Source organism: Gopherus flavomarginatus, chromosome 5 (genome assembly GCF_025201925.1).
Source record: "Gopherus flavomarginatus isolate rGopFla2 chromosome 5, rGopFla2.mat.asm, whole genome shotgun sequence".
Lineage (NCBI taxonomy): Eukaryota > Metazoa > Chordata > Testudines > Testudinidae > Gopherus > Gopherus flavomarginatus.
In genome coordinates this window covers 155,172,815-155,190,355 of record NC_066621.1, presented here as the reverse complement: position 1 = coordinate 155,190,355, position 17,541 = coordinate 155,172,815, and the positions used below count along the sequence as shown (strand labels likewise).

At 42.1% G+C, this 17,541-nt stretch overlaps 1 protein-coding gene across 1 annotated transcript in view; it reads right to left on the bottom strand.

Annotated features, from left to right (window-relative positions):
- Positions 1-17,541, bottom strand: part of SOS2 (SOS Ras/Rho guanine nucleotide exchange factor 2) — a 96,099-nt gene that overhangs the window by 22,727 nt on the left and 55,831 nt on the right. The window contains exons 11-13 of the mRNA XM_050954592.1: positions 12,058-12,139; positions 8,411-8,533; positions 1,013-1,116 (exon numbers count right to left, since the gene is read on the bottom strand). Of these exons, the coding sequence (XP_050810549.1) occupies positions 1,013-1,116; positions 8,411-8,533; positions 12,058-12,139 (309 nt within the window). The remainder of the gene's footprint in view (positions 1-1,012; positions 1,117-8,410; positions 8,534-12,057; positions 12,140-17,541) is intronic.

The following is a 17,541-nucleotide window of genomic DNA, read 5'->3' as shown; positions in this document are numbered from 1 at the left end:
GGTATTTGGTCCTGCCATGAGGGCAGGGGACTGGACTTGATGACCTCTCGAGGTCCCTTCAAGTCCTAGAGTCTCTGAGTCTATAAGACTAAGCTTGATAAGTTTATGGAGGGGATGGTATGATGGGATAGCCTAATTTTGGCAATTAATTCATCTTTGATTATTAGCAGGTAAATATGCCCAATGGTCTGTAATGGGATGTTAGATGGGGTGGGATCTAAGTTACCACTACTTCTTGGGTGCTGGCTGGTGAGACTTGCCCACATACTCAGGGTTTAACTGATCGCCATATTTGGGGTCGGGAAGGAATTTTCCTCAAGGGAAGATTGGCAGAGGCCCTGGAGGTTTTTTGCTTTCCTCTGCAGCGTGGGGCACGGGTCACTTGCTGGAGGATTCTCTGTACCTTGAGGTCTTTAAACCATAATTTGAGGACTTCAATAACTCAGACATAGGTTAGGGGTTTGTTACAGGAGTAGGTGGATGAGATTCTGTGGCCTGCATTGTGCAGGTCAGACTAGATGATCATAATGGTCACTGCTGACCTTAGGTCTATGAGTCTATATAAAGTAAATACACTTAAATCAAACTCTAATATAATCTCAAGCAACATTTTTCTTGCCTATCTGTAAATTTTGATGATCATCAATGGAAATATTTTTTTGTTGGTTTGTGTGTCCGAGGAAATTTATATTTGCTGATAAAAAAAACTAATTCTTCCAAACCTAAAGATGTTTTGCATTCTAGAGAGACCATACTGGTTTCAGACAATGACAATATTTACTGCTAAATAAGCTTTGATAAAACAACAAAGTAATGTCTGATATTATTTAGGTTTCGGACTTAATCTTGCAATGTGTATGCATCGAGATTTGACTTCAACTGGAATACTTACACAGGTAAAAAGAACTGCTCACGTGAGTAAAGTTACTCGTGTGTAAGAGCTAGCAGGAATAGATCCCCAGAATGTATTAGAAAGTAAAAAGAACAAAATCGATTGTAACAGTTACCGTACCTCTTACACTTGAAATAAATGTCTCCAGTTTATCAAGCAACTCCAGATCTCTTTCAAAATCATAAAAATGATGTTCTACCCAGTGTCGAAAAACATTTAATATCCTGAAAAATAAGGGGGAAGGAGAGGGAGGAAAAAAAATTTTTTACATTTTTATGAACCCTCAAGTCCAGCCAACCTGCACACTGCTGAAGCACAGGTTCTGCAGAAGTTACAGTAGGCAATCATGTAATTAAGGACCATCACAATGCATATGTACAATAGTTTGGAGTCACAACTGAGTATGGAAACTTAACTTTGATAATCCTGGAATTTTAAGAACATAACTTTGCAGCTTTAATAGTCAGTTTTTTTTTAAAAAAGAGGAGAGATTAATGGAAGATTGTACCCAAAACTGTAAACCATAAGAATATAAGAACAGCCATACTGCATCAGACCAAAGGTCCATCTATCCCAGTATCCTGTCTTCTGACAGTGGACAATGCTAGGTGCCCCAGAGGGAATGAACAGAACAGGTAATCATTAAGTGATCCATACCCTGTTGCCCATTCCCAGCTTCTGGCAAACAGAGGCTAGGGACACCATCTCTGCCCATCCTGGCTAATAGCCATTGATGGACCTGTCCTCCATGAACTTATCTAGTTCTTTTTTGAACCTTGTTATAGTCTTGGCCTTCACAACATCCTCTGGCATGGAGTTCCACAGGTTGACTGTATGTTGTGTGAAAAAATACTTCCCTTTGTTTGTTTTAAACCTGCTGCCTATTAATTTCATTTGGTGACCCCCTAGTTCTTGTGTTATGAGGAGGAGTAAATAATGCTTCCTTATTTACTTTCTCCACACCAGTCATGATTTTATAGACTTCTATCATATCCTCCCTTAGGTGTCTTTTTTCCAAGCTGAAAAGTCCCAGTCTTATTAATCTCTCCTCATACGGCATATGCTCCATACTCCTAATAATTTTTGCTGCCCTTTTCCAATTCCAATATATCTTTTTTGAGGTGGGGTGACCACATCTGCAGGCACTATTCAAGATGTGGGCATACTATGGATTTATACAGAAGCAATATATTTTCTGTCTTCTTATGTATCCCTTTCTTAATGATGCCCAACATTCTGTTCCCTTTTTTGACTGTCACTGCGCATTGAGTGGATGTTTTCAGAGAGCTATCCACAATAACTCCAAGATCTCTTTCTTGAGTGGTAACCGCTCATTTAGACCCCATCATTTTATATGTATAGTTGGGATTATGTTTTTCAAGGTGCATTACTCTGCATTTATCAACACTGAATTTCATCTGCCATTTTGTTGCCCAGTCACCCAGTTTTGAGAGATCCTTTTATAGCTCTTCACAGTCTGCTTGGGACTTAACTATCTTGAGTATTTTTGTATCATCTGCAAATTTTGCTACCTCACTCTTTATCCCTTTTTCCAGAACATTGATGAATATGTTAAATAGGACTAGACCCAGTGCAAACCCCTGGGGGACATCACTATTTACCTCTCTTTCTTTTAACCACTTACCAATCCATGGAAGGACCTTCCCTTTTATCCCATGACTGCTTACTTTGCTTAATAGGCTATGGTGAGGGACCCTGTCAAAGGCTTTCTGAAAATCTAAATACATTATATCCACTGGATCCCCCTTGTCCACATGCTTGCTGACCCCCCTCAGTGAATTCTAGTAGATTGGTGAGGCATGATTTCTCTTTACAAAATCTATGTTGACTATTCCCCAACAAATTATGTTCATCTCTGTGTCTGAAAATTTTGTTCTTTACTATAGTTTCAATCAGTTTGCCTGGTATTCAAGTCAGGCTTACTGGTCTCTAATTGCCGGAGTCACCTCTGGAGGCCTTTTTAAAAATTGGCAACACATTAGCCATCCTCCAGTCATTTGGTACAGAAACTGATTTAAATGATACGTTACTGACTACAGTTGGCAGTTCTGCATAACAAAAGAATAAAGTAAAATCCAACATTCTTATATCATTAGCAAATTTCTCAAGCGAAAAAGTTAGTTAACATTTACCATTTATAAAAAGGCAAAGGTTTTCTAATTGTGTCTCTTTCCTATTTACATTTTTCATTTTAAAAGCTGATATATCAAAAGTCAATGTTGTAATAATAATAATAATAATCTTAGACTTTTTTATATTCTTTTATTCACATGAAAGGAACAGTACAAGATCCACTTTTTTCTCTTAAGATCAGGAAATACAAGTTTTCACCTGCCTTCTCTCTACTTTCTTAAACATTAAGCGTCAAATTAACCTTTAGAACCAAAGTACGATTACAATTGTCCTTTGAACTCTTAAGATGAGAAACTTGGCTTTTCTCTCTTCTCCTCCAGGCAAAAAAACCCCCTTGAGCTGATGCCTCAAACTTTATTAGATTCATTTGGGCCTACTGCCTTGTTATCTAGATGCATGACAAATTAAAACTGTCCAAATCAACCCCCACAAACAAATCTCTCTCCATACCACCCCATAAGACCATAACTTGTAGTGGCCTAGATTCAAGATATACTTTGCACCATGCTCTGAAAGTCAATAAACTCAAGCGCTGCTAAGGGACCAGAAAAAGCAGCTTCCATAGCTGGGTATCCTCCACCACAATCAACTTACCTCCATTTAAGAGTTTCATGTACACTTTGTCAACAAAAATACTTCAGCTGATTCCAGCCATTATCAGTTTGCATATAGAAAATACACAAGCTATTAGAAGCCACAGACAATTCTAATTTCTCCCAAGAACAACATTTTAACAATAAGCCACAAGAGAGTGTGAAGTAAATGACAGTTTTAAACTGCCCCTTCCCACAAAGCCTAAATGCTGTTTCTGTGGCAGTTTAGGGCCCTTGGATCACTTTTTGTTAAAAAACCACTAGTTTAAGAGTATTTCATGTCCCCAATGTAGCTTGTATAAGAAGCAGCCAAAAGTAGTCATTCAGGCAACTACGTACTGCTGAAAGATAAAAGCAGCAAAGAGTTCTGTGGCACCTTATAGACTAACAGACGTTTTGGAGCATGAGCTTTCGTGGGTGAATACCCACTTCATCAGATGCATGTAGTGGAAATTTCCAGGGGCAGGCATATATATGCAGGCAAGCTAGAGATAATGAAGTAGGTCAATTAGGGAGGATGAGGCCCTGTTCTAGCAGTTGAGGTGTGAAAACCAAGGGAGGAGAAACTGGTTCTGTAATTGGCAAGCCATTCACAGTCTTTGTTTAATCCTGAGCTGATGGTGTCAAATTTGCAGATGAACTGAAGCTCAGCAGTTTCTCTTTGAAGTCTGGTCCTGAAGTTTTTTTGCTGCAGGATGGCCACCTTAAGGTCTGCTATAGTGTGGCCAGGGAGGTTGAAGTGTTCTCCTACAGGTTTTTGTATATTGCCATTCCTAATATCTGATTTGTGTCCGTTTATCCTTTTCCGTAGCGACTGTCCAGTTTGGCCGATGTACATAGCAGAGGGGCATTGCTGGCATATGATGGCGTATATTACATTGGTGGACGAGCAGGTGAATGAACCGGTGATGGTGTGGCTGATCTGGTTAGGTCCTGTGATGGTGTCGCTGGTGTAGATATGTGGGCAGAGTTGGCATCGAGGTTTGTTGCATGGATTGGTTCCTGAGCTAGAGTTACTATGGTGCGGTGTGCAGTTACTGGTGAGAATATGTTTCAGGTTGGCAGGTTGCCTGTGGGCGAGGACTGGCCTGCCACCCAAGACCTGTGAAGGTGTGGGATCATTGTCCAGGATGGGTTGTAGGTCCCTGATGATGCGTTGGAGGGGTTTTAGCTGGGGACTGTATGTGATGGCCAGTGGAGTCCTGTTGGTTTCTTTCTTGGGTTTGTCTTGCAGTAGGAGGCTTCTGGGTACACGTCTGGCTCTGTTGACCTGTTTCCTTATTTCCTCATGCGGGTATTGTAGTTTTGAGAATGCTTGGTTGAGATTTTGTAGGTGTTGGTCTCTGTCTGAGGGGTTAGAGCAGATGCGGTTGTACCTCAGTGCTTGGCTGTAGACAATGGATCGTGTGATGTGCCCGGGATGGAAGCTGGAGGCATGAAGGTAGGCATAGCGGTCGGTAGGTTTTCGGTATAGGGTGGTGGTAATGTGACCATCACTTATTTGCACCGTGGTGTCCAGGAAGTGGACCTCCTGTGTAGATTGGTCCAGGCTGAGGTTGATAGTGGGGTGGAAGCTGTTGAAATCACAGTGGAATTTTTCCAGAGACTCCTTCCCTTGGGTCCAGATGATGAAGATGTCATCAATGTAGTGTAGGCAGAGAAGGGGCGTGAGTGGACGAGAGCTGAGGAAGCGTTGTTCCAGGTCGGCCATAAAAATATTGGCATATGTGTGGCCATGCGGGTGCCCATAGCTGTGCCACTTACCTGGAGATATATATTGTCATCAAATTTGAAATAGTTGCATGTGAGGATAAAGGCACAGAGCTCAGCAGCCAGTTGTGCTGTAGCATCATCAGGGATACTGTTCCTGACAGCTTGTACTCCATCTGTGTGTGGCATGTTTGTTTAGAGAGCCTCTACATCCATGGTGGCTAGGATGGTGTTTTCTGGAAGCTCACCAATGCACTGTAGTTTCCTCAGGAAATCAGTGGTGTCATGGAGATAGCTGGGAGTGCTGGTGGCATAGGGTCTGAGTAGAGAGTCCACATATCCAGACAGTCCTTCAGTGAGAGTGCCAATGCCCGAGATGATGGGGCGTCCAGGATTTCCGGGTTTGTAGATCTTGGGTAGTAGATAGAATAACCCTGGTCGGGGCTCTAAGGGTATGTTGATTTGTTCCGGTGTTAGTATAGGGAGTGTCCTGAGTAGATGTTGCAGTTTCTTGGCCCCACAGTATGCCAATATTTTTATGGCCGACCTGGAACAACGCTTCCTCAGCTCTCGTCCACTCACGCCCCTTCTCTGCCTACACTACATTGATGACATCATCATCATCTGGACCCAAGGGAAGGAGTCTCTGGAAAAATTCCACTGTGATTTCAACAGCTTCCACCCCACCATCAACCTCAGCCTGGACCAATCTACACGGGAGGTCCACTTCCTAGACACCACGGTGCAAATAAGTGATGGTCACATTACCACCACCCTATACCGAAAACCTACCGACCGCTATGCCTACCTTCATGCCTCCAGCTTCCATCCCGGGCACATCACACGATCCATTGTCTACAGCCAAGCACTAAGGTACAACCGCATCTGCTCTAACCCCTCAGACAGAGACCAACACCTACAAAATCTCAACCAAGCATTCTCAAAACTACAATACTCGCATGAGGAAATAAGGAAACAGATCAACAGAGCCAGACGTGTACCCAGAAGCCTCCTACTGCAAGACAAACCCAAGAAAGAAACCAACAGGACTCCACTGGCCATCACATACAGTCCCCAGCTAAAACCCCTCCAACGCATCATCAGGGACCTACAACCCATCCTGGACAATGATCCCACACTTTCACAGGTCTTGGGTGGCAGGCCAGTCCTCGCCCACAGGCAACCTGCCAACCTGAAACATATCCTCACCAGTAACTGCACACCGCACCATAGTAACTCTAGCTCAGGAACCAATCCATGCAACAAACCTCGATGCCAACTCTGCCCACATATCAACACCAGCGACACCATCACAGGACCTAACCAGATCAGCCACACCATCACCGGTTCATTCACCTGCTCGTCCACCAATGTAATATACGCCATCATATGCCAGCAATGCCCCTCTGCTATGTACATCGGCCAAACTGGACAGTCGCTACGGAAAAGGATAAACGGACACAAATCAGATATTAGGAATGGCAATATACAAAAACCTGTAGGAGAACACTTCAACCTCCCTGGCCACACTATAGCAGACCTTAAGGTGGCCATCCTGCAGCAAAAAAACTTCAGGACCAGACTTCAAAGAGAAACTGCTGAGCTTCAGTTCATCTGCAAATTTGACACCATCAGCTCAGGATTAAACAAAGACTGTGAATGGCTTGCCAATTACAGAACCAGTTTCTCCTCCCTTGGTTTTCACACCTCAACTGCTAGAACAGGGCCTCATCCTCCCTGATTGAACTACCTCATTATCTCTAGCTTGCCTGCATATATATGCCTGCCCCTGGAAATTTCCACTACATGCATCTGACGAAGTGGGTATTCACCCACGAAAGCTCATGCTCCAAAACGTCTGTTAGTCTATAAGGTGCCACAGGACTCTTTGCTGCTTTTACAGGTCCAGACTAACACGGCTACCCCTCTGATGCTGAAAGAAAGAGCACCAGAAAATCTTTCAATAAAAACTGGATTTCAGCCAGACCTACTGAACAGATAGAAATCTGGGCTCATAAAAAAGGACGAGAGACACAGGCTCCAAACAGTTCATCAAGCCATAAAAGGAGGCAACAAGTCACAAAAATTCTTTTATAGAAGTTAGTAGCAAGAAACTGTTTATAAATTTCCCACTCTATTTCTTTTTTGTATTACAAATAGTTTATCAAAGTAGAAAAATACATCGCATGAACTCTTGAAAAACAAATGTAAAAAGGTTATTTTAATAGCAAACAAAGTTAGGGATCCACACTCTAAAAGCACTATGCCTAATCAGGGTGTACATTGGTAGTCTGCTTACTACCAGAGGGACAAGATGAAAACAAGGCATTCACCAACAGGATTATCTTAAATGCGGCTTTAGTTCTTTAAAGTGTTAACCTTAAAAGGCTGAATTAAGAGCCTTAAAGTAGCTCCCAATTCAATTTATTATTGTTAAATAGCCTGGCTGACTCCACAGCTCTTGAGTGACTGGAGTTACTAATGGAGAAACAGCAATTTCTCTCTGAAGTACTATTGTAAACATTTCTACAGATCAGACTTCAGAGGGAAACCAATTCTTCTCAGACCAGTTATGGTGATCAATAGTGCTGCAGAGAAAACTGCACAGCTATGAGAAGCTACCTGTGTACAAATACATCAACTGGGCTGAAACAGGGAGTGAAAAAAGCAATGGAACTGAAGAGAAAAAAGAAAGAGGGTTAACAGCTTAGGCTACCTTTGTGGCTATAACCTATTAAAACAGTCATTCAATATAAGAGGAGTAATTTTAATTGCACATACCTCACCTGTACCCATTTTAACGGAATGAGCAACAGGCTTTTTTTGTAGGGTGTTCAGTTTTCAGTTCTGAGCAGCATGGAACAGACATATGATTGTAACAACCAACAGAATTCTAAATGACTAATCATAACGTCTTTGGATTATCATTGTCCATAGCTTGGCCACACTAACAACTTAACACTTGTAGTCAGTCTTCACAGTAAGTTGTGTCTTCATAAACAGGATACACAAAGTGAACTAAAATTTGGATCTGATGCAGGAAATATAAAGGCACCCAAACCTGAGTTGTACTGGCTGGACATATTCCTTGCGAAATCTTTTCAGGTCTGCGCTGATCGGCTGCTCTCCTTTCTCTATTGCCAACCTATCTGCTTCAGTAGGCTCAGGCTCTGGGATTTCAAACCTATGAACAAAAACACAGAACTGATTATTGACGAAACCTTTTTATATAAAACCAATTAAGTAAAAACATAATTAAAATGGTTTAAGTAAACTGAAAACTCCCCAGCAACGCATGAGTGGGTGGGTATATGCTGCTCTAATTCCAGGTTTGATTTACTTCAAGACTATCTGAAAATCCACACCTTTGGTACATTGATGAAAAGTTAAGGAATGAAGTACTGCTCTTTTAAAAGCTTATAATTTCATTAGCCTTCATTTGTGTCCTGACACTAGCCACCAAATTAAAGATCTTTATCTTCAAGGTCCTACATAATACAACCCATGTCTACATCTCAGTTAATCTCTTTGCCTCCCCCTCTCCACTATTTCCTTTTCGTCTTGTCAAGCTGTATAATTCATTTTAACTGCTCATTTCTTGCCAACCAAATAAACCCATTTCATCCATGAATCCCGCTTAAATTATAGTCACCCTACTGATTTCTCTGCACTCTGTGTTACCTGAGAAGTTCTATACCTCGTGTTAGACTGCAAGCTCCTTTTGGTAGGGATCATATCCTCTATATAGCTTTAAAATCACTGCGTATGTTTATGGGACTATACAGTTCATAACAAAATTTTTATCATCGCTGTTTGATAGCTGGGTAATGCCCAAAGGCCTTGGTCAGGATGGGACCATTATCGTACTACAAACACATTGGCCCAGGATCCAAAAAAGTTTATATTAAAAAGGCAAAAAGAAAGGGAGGAGGAGGAGGATACAAGCACATGCCTTGTTTTTTACCATCTTTATTTTTAATTCTTGTGCCTCAGAAGACAGGCAACATACTTCAAAAATAGCCAAATGGATCAAACTTTCAAAAATGTCATCTCAGCGCAAACAGGCATGAAGTTTCAGTTTAAAATTGTGGCTGAAAATAAGTGTTTATAATGGCAGCGCCGTTTCAGGCATAACCACTGTACTGCCAGCACTATTATTAATTATTTGTATTCCCTCAGCACCTAGGAGCCCTCAGTCATGGACCAGAACCCATTGTGCTATGTGTTGTACAGTGAAATTGATGTAGCATCTTTCATTTCAAAGGATCCCAATAAAGCTTCACAGACACAGCTTCACCACTGGGACAGAGGTAAGCAACCAGAGCACAGCACACAATGAGGGTGGAAGAACGGTTGTGTCAAGGAGGTTGTGTCAGATATTCCGTCGTATGAAAACTAACACAGATTCCTTAATGTCCAGGCAGAATATATAGTAACTTTTTTTTTAAGTCCCCAGAAACCCCCCCACCAGTAATCTGCATTTTGAACTTATTTTACTCTTTTTGTAAAGTTGAAGGGCTCAGTCAACTCTGCCAGGATTTGAACCTGTGGTTTGAACAAATCTAAGGATTTCAATCAGTTGTGCAAGCACTCAGGCACATGCTCAGGGCTAGACTGAGGAACAGACCTGTGCCTAGGGCCCCATTTCGCACAGTCACACAACAGAGGGCAGTATATATCCGCTTTCATTTTTTTTTTTTTTTTTAATCATGCAAGTTTTTAGTCTATATAGCTGCAGGCAAAGAGAAGCTTGAAAAGGTGACCCAAGTATAATCTATGCAGTGATGTCTGCAAACAATCTGAAAGAACAGTTTTGAAAGGTGTGACATCTACACAGATGTTAATGCCAAGATCCACTCTTACCATTCTAGCAGAGGACTATGTATGGCAGATGGAAAAAAATGCAGTAGGCCCAGACCACTGGATTAAGTACTGGCCTGCCCCTGTTACCACCCTGGCCTCTCCATGAAAGAAAGGAAATTCTGCTGTTGCTTATAGGGGAAAGAAGGGGATAGCAGGACAGGATCAGTGCCTCTCTTTGGCAGAAGAACAATGCTTCCTGCCTCTGGCACTCCAAGATGGGTGAGTTGTTGAGGTGAAGCCATGGTGGCCGCACATCATGGTGCGCCTAGGATCCTGGATGGTCTTAACCCAGCCCTGCACATGCCTAATTTTAATAATGTGCATTAAGTATCTACAGGATCAGGGTCTAAAACAGGAATCTCAAACTCAAATCACCACAAGGGCCACATGAGAACTAGTACATTGGCCCTAGGGCCGCATCACTGAAACCTTTTCACACAAAGATACAAAAGAATAGTCAAAAATGAAAAAAACGAAGAGTAATATAGTATGTTATTAAAAGTCAATGTATTAACTTTTTAAAAAACTGTAATGCGAAGAGAGGTTTTAATAAAATATAAACACCTGTAACTATTCCTTATGTGGTCAGTAACACTGATGATGATCTATACTAACAGTCTATCAACACAGCTGTAATGGCAGGAACTTTTTAAAGTAATTATTCATACGAAATACATTGCCACTTTTAACAAACATTCTTCCCAACTACTCACAGCAAAGAATCATATGTGCTGAACTTCATACCTCAGACTGCTCATCTAGTCCATGAGGCCCTGCCCCTTACCCACCTCTTCCCACTCCTTCCCCGCCCCTATTCCAATCCCTTCCCAAATCCCCATCCCCGCCTCTTCTCTGGTCCTCCGCCAAGTGCACTGCATCCCCACTCCACCCTCTTCCTCCTGGAAAGTCCTAAGCACTGTCAAACAGCTGTTTGGCAGTGGGAAGTGCTGGGAGGTAAGTGGAGGAGCTGGGATGCGGCATGCTCGGGGGAGGGGGAGAGAAGGGGAGGCGTGGGGGAAGGGGAGTTTGGCTGCCGGTGGAGTCGGTGCCTATGGTGGGCCACAGGAAATAACTCCGCGGGCCGGCCAATGTTTGAGACCCCTTGTCTAAAGCTTAGACAACAAAGACATCTACAAAACACTGAAATGTAATTTACAATTTAAATACAATTTTAATACAAAAGAAAAAACGGGGCCTGTAACTTTTAGCTTCAGAAAGTTGCTACTGAAAGTAGCAGAGCACTGGTTAAAGCTTGGGCTAGCCAGCTGAGTACAAACCCAGGTGATGCATACTCGGGCAGCTAACAGAGCCGCGGCCTGCTGCTACATTTAACATGCTGGCTCGAGCAGCATGTGTCTGTCTACCCATGTTGGGAAGCATCCTCCCAGCTGCTGTGTAGAGACACCCCCAGGCTTGCACTTGGTTACTGTTTTAAGGGTGTCCACATTAGGGGTTTGCACCAATTTAGCTACATTGATTTTAAACAGTGTACTTTTCTAGTATAAATATAGCTTACAATTATTTGTATTTTTCTAGTATTCACATGGCCTACAGTCATGTGTATATTGTTTCTGTTAACATCTATTTAACTTCAATGACATTTAACATTTTGGAGAAAATAAGCCTTTGTTAAAATTTCATTCCCTCTTCTTCCTCTCCCTTCCTTTTAAAAAAAAAATATTATTTCAAGACAATTCATGACATGTATAAAGTTTTCCTATATATGGGATGGTTAAATCAGATCAAAACATGCTGCCATATTGCACTGCAAACATCAGAAGAGAAGGAGCAAGTAATCTAAACTGAAAAAGCCTAGAGTCTTCAAAATAAGTGTTTGTTGTTTACCTTTCAATCAACAAGCTCAGCAATTCCTGTGGCTTACAAAAGGAGCGGTAGGTAGTAAGGAAAGTGCGAACAAAATTAGGATCTGTCAAGGGAAAACAAGAAAATGAACAAAATGAATTTTATACAATGATTTCAACTTTCACTGGTGATAAAAATTATGGCCATAAGAGACAAAGTTATTAATGCCAATTAAAAGTTTAATGCTAATGAAGAATTACCTTCAAAAAACCTTTTTAGTGAGATTCAATTACATCAAATTTCATTACTAGTTTTTAAAAAACATTACACCTAAAATCTATATTAAGATAATAGATTGCAAAGTCAGGCACTCAAATTTAGGAAATATCAGTTTAGTTTAAGTGTAAAATTTCAAGTCCCTGTTCCATGGAGGCACTAGAAATTCTCAACAAATTGGCTGTAAGAACTTTAACAAGGGCAAAACATATTATTCCTTAACTTTGATCTGAGAAATGGTTGAACTTTTTTTTCTGAAATTAAAAAAAAAAAAAAAAAGTCAGCTAGAGACACTCAGCACAGAACATTCCTGCCTAAAATTTCAACCAAATGGTTAGAGTTGCAAAAAATTATAAGCAACCGAAAATAAGGTCTTATATAATGGGAAGGATCATGCAACCTTAACTATAGGCATTGCTACTTGTGCCACCTATAATACAACATATAGCAACTTAGTAAGTTCCTTTTGCTATTTCAGTTTAACCATAAAAGATTTGGGTTTTCTAATTTATTAGTTGTAATTTTTGTATGCATAAAGATCTTCAAATATGCCTACCATTTTGTGTAAGGCTGCACCATTGTTTCATCATTCCAAATCATACAAGTTAGACACTTGCAGGATTGTTCCACACAGATATTTTCTAAGCAGCAGCTCCTAAAAATTTTATTGGTTTACCTATCTTCTGAAAAAAAGCGTTGTGAGATCACAGAATCATAGAAGATTAGGGTTGGAAGAGACCTCAGGAGGTCATCTAGTCCAACCCCCTGCTCAAAGCAGGACCAACACCAACTAAATCATCCCAGTCAGGGCTTTGTCAAGCCAGGCCTGAAAAACCTCTAAGGATGGAGATTCCACCACCTCTCTGGGTAACCCATTCCAGTGCTTCACCACCTTCCTAGTGAAATAATGTTTCCTAATATCCAACCCAGACCTCCCACACTGCAACTTGAGACCACTGCTTCTTGTTCTGTCATCTGCCACCACTGGGAACAGCCTCGCTTCATCCTCTTCGGAACTCCCTTCAGTTAATTGAAGGCTGCCATCAAATTCCCCCTCACTTTTCTCTTCTGCAGACTAAATTACCACAATTTCCTCAGCCTCTTCTTATAAGTCATATGCCTCAGCCCCCAAATCATTTTCGTTGCCCTCCGCTGAATTATCTCCAGTCTGTCCACATTCTTTCTCTACACAATACTCCAGATGTGGCCTTACCAGTGCCGAATAGAGGGAAATAATCACTTCCTCCGATTTGCTGGCAATGCTCTTAATAATGAAGTCCAATTGAGGACCTGCTCCATGATTTTTCCAAGGACTGAGGTGAGGCTGACCAGTCTGTAGTTCCCCGGATTCTCCTTATCTTTTTTAAAGGCGTTTTTTAAAAGGTACTATATTTGCCTTTTTCCAATCGTCCGAGACCTCCCCCGATCACCACGAGTTTTCAAAGACAATGGCCAATGGCTCTGCAATCACATCAGCCAACTCCATGCATGGAGCATTCAGCCAAATGAATGCATAGAACAACAGGCCAGTGTACCACAGTTTGGGAAAGCCAATCTGATGGTTTGCTCAGTCTTCTTTTAAAAGTCCTAAGCAATGGGACCTTCCATTACTTCGCTTATGAGATTATTTCACAGGCTAATACATTCGAGACTCAGGTTTTCTCTGACAGTGTACATTTTCAACTACACTTTCTTCTAATTTCATCCTAATATTACTAATTACATGTCAGTCTAAGAATCTGAACTGCACACTGGAACAAAGTCTACCTAAAGCTTATGTAATACTATAATATCTGTAACAAGCTAACATAATCTGGCCAACACACCCAAGATAAAGCATTCTGGGCATCTAGTGAAGGTCCTACCCCAAAACTAGCTACTGAAAGGACCTGTGGCTCCACATACACACTGCTGTGAAAGGTTGGTTGAGTAGTTCCATGGGCACTGCTACTCTTGAAGATTCCTGAAGCTCACTGGCACTGCAGGATGCATTATATAAGTTGGAATATGCAGAGGCCACCTCAAACAACAATCACCTTAATATGTCAACAAGACAGTAATTGTATGGCTTGATTTACTAAACAGCTACTAGCTCAAGGATTATGTTTACTAGCTATGATGATAAATGACTGTGCTGCCACAACTCCCACAGCTACCATGTAAGAACTACTATTAATGCACAGCAATCAATGCAGAAAGATGAATATTTTTGTGAGTCATAGAAACACCACCATATTTTAAAAGTGGGGGTCACTTTGCACTCACACAAATGATACTACAACTAAAGAAAATGTGTTTGTCACAGGGTGGTAACTGCCCTTTGGAAGGATGAGGCCAGCGCACCTAATTCATTGGTTGCCTCCTGAAATTTGGGTTAAAAGAAGGCACCTGGGGCATTATAAAGGGGGAGAGACTGAGACAGGGGAAGGGTAAGTCAGGAAGAGGGCAGGTGACAGCTGCCAGAGACCAGAAGACTTGTAGGAGGCCCATAAAGGAAGCTGCAGATGGTTCCTTGGAAAAGGCTGAAGGCAAGACAGCAATAGAAGGTTTTGTTGGCTGACCTCCTCAAGCCAGAGAGCCAAGGCTAGAGGGGACTGAAGGCCAGAGAGCTGCAAAGGGAGCTGCCTGCTGACTTCTAAGCCAGAGAGCTGAAGCAAAAGGCTCAGGAGGGCTAAAGGCAGGCCAGCAGCAAAGGTTCTTATCCACTGATGTCTCCACCTAGAGAACTGGAGCCAGTGGAAGGCCAACCTGCTTGCCTGTCTGGGATATGAGAGGTTAGTAGTACAGGAGAAGTGATGGATGAACTTCCAGCAGAGAGGCTTTGGGAGAAATGGGGGTTGAAATTGCGCCAGCTGAAAGGGCTGGCTTGGCTGCCCTGGAAGAAGGAGAGGACTGATGAAGAACCCAGGTGTAGTAAGATGAGGCCCTGAAACAAAAACTCTTATATCAAAGGCCCAGTCTGACGCCTGAAGCCTGAACCAATGTACTTCCAGACATTGCTAAGCAAAAGCTGGGCTGTGAGCCACAGGCAGGCCCCACTCACAGAAGCTGGCGATAAGAGAGCTGCTGGAAGCAGGTGCATCCACACATAAGTGCTAATAAGAGGAACTTGTGCCAAGATGGCATCAGAACACTCCACCAGGATAACAAGAAACAGGCAGGTGCATCTTAAAGACAGGGTCAAAAGGATAGCATGATGGACAGATCTATCTGTTTGAAACAACATGATCAAAGGAGGAGACAGCAGCCTAATGAGCCAAGGGGCTGTACCTCAATACGTCAGTAGGGATGAGTAACCTGTCCTGTAACTGTATAAAAGTAGGTCCCAGAGTGCACTTCGTCTGGCCTAGGGGGAAGTGGAAAGTCCTGCCACTGACTGAGCCGGTCCATTGCCGGGGGTGGGGGGGGGGGGCACAAATTTGTAGTATGTCTTGTAGAGTCTACAGGAAACTATTACTGTGCTTTGTTTGACAATAAACCTGGCTCAGGTTCCTTTGTACCTTACTAGAGTCTGTGGTTTTTGGGGGTTCTCTCGGGGTCTGCTGTTTCAGCGATCTGCGCAGAGCTGGGGCAGCACACAGAGGGGACATGCACGCAGCCGACTGTATCATCATCGAACAAGAGCAGAGCACCACAGCGGTAGCTACTGACAACATTAATGACCCCGACTGCTGATCTGATGAGTAAGCGAGCTGTCCACTGTAGGAATCGCAATCTAACATGGCAGAAAACCACAAACTAGGGAACCCCCTTAGCCCCTCCCTGCAAATCCCCACAGAGTTTAAAAAAATATAATGGGGAAGAAACATGTAATGTAATTTGTAAGGCTAGGGCAGAGATTGTAGCCTTAAAATGTAAACTACTGCAAACTATAATCATGGCTGTTGAATGGTTAAAACAGCACCCCACAAAATTGGTGGGGCAAGTAACAGCAACAAAGAAAGAGTTAAAAGAATTTTTAAAAAAAGTTACACAGCCCTGGAATACTTCCACCGCCCCTTGCAGGGTGGCGAGCAGCCCAGAAACAACCAGCACAGGAACAGAATAAAACATTGGAAACAACTGCAAGGAACTTACAAAAAATACATGTGCCGTCCCCTGTTATAAATATTGGTGGTAAACAGCAGGCTTCAGGTAGCTACCCTGTGCCAGAAGAATGGAGACAGAAATGGAAAGAGGCAGCCCTAGTAAAATTAAAAGATGAAACGGGGTCCACTGCAGTGCAACCACCACGTTATGATAAAAGCAAGGTTTTGGCAAAACCTAAACTAGGACCTAGATTGGTGCCTGTCAGAACAGGAGAAGTAAGTACACAGAAGGAAAGAGTAGCAAACAATACTTTCACTGAATTGGTAAATCAAATGAAGGAAAAAATGGAACAGTTCACAGAGCACATTAAGAGACAGAAGCTGCGACTTGATCGCAGGGGAGTGAATAAAAAAGAATTTACAAGTAAATACCCAAAATTATGTGGGTTAACACCTAGAATTGATGCATTAACACATGGAGTTGCCCAAAAACAGTTCATTGCAGCAAAAACGGGCACTCCCGCCATCCATCTGGCATGTACACAAAAGCAACACACACTGGGGTAACAAATTCAGGTTTTACAAGAACAGGTAACTACCCCCACTCTCCTCTCAAAGCCAGGATAAAAAACAGGGGCGTGGTTCCCAACTATGCAGGTTCCCAAATGCTTTAACCCACTGATCCACACTCCGCACTCATATCTAAAAATATAACGGCCTTTCTCAAATATTTGTACATACCAGTTAAGTTTTTTCCTTTCCTCAGTTTGCTAAACTCGCTGCTGCTGCCTGTACTTTCAAATACCTTGACAGAGTTAATCTCTCTTGGCTCAGGTGAATACCCACTTCGTCGGATGCATCACCCGTGAAAGCTCATGCTCCAATATGTCTTTTAGTCTATAAGGTGCCACACGACTCTGTGCTGCTCTTACAGATCCAGACTAACACAGTCTTTCCTCTGATACTTGATACCTTCCTAGGTTGCTCTTCACCCCCACCCTTTTTCCCCTGCCTTTCCTCACTTCTGTTCTCTCTCTGTTTTAAAAGTTAAAAGTTAGTTTTTACAGAAACCTCCAAAAGATAAAGCAATTGAAAAAAGAACAAAACAAGGAACAATAAGAAAACAAGGTAAAAACTTTACTTTAAATACATCAAGTAAATTAATTATTTTAACCCTTTAGGAATGCAACAGCTAGAATTATTCCTAACTTTCTTGAAGATA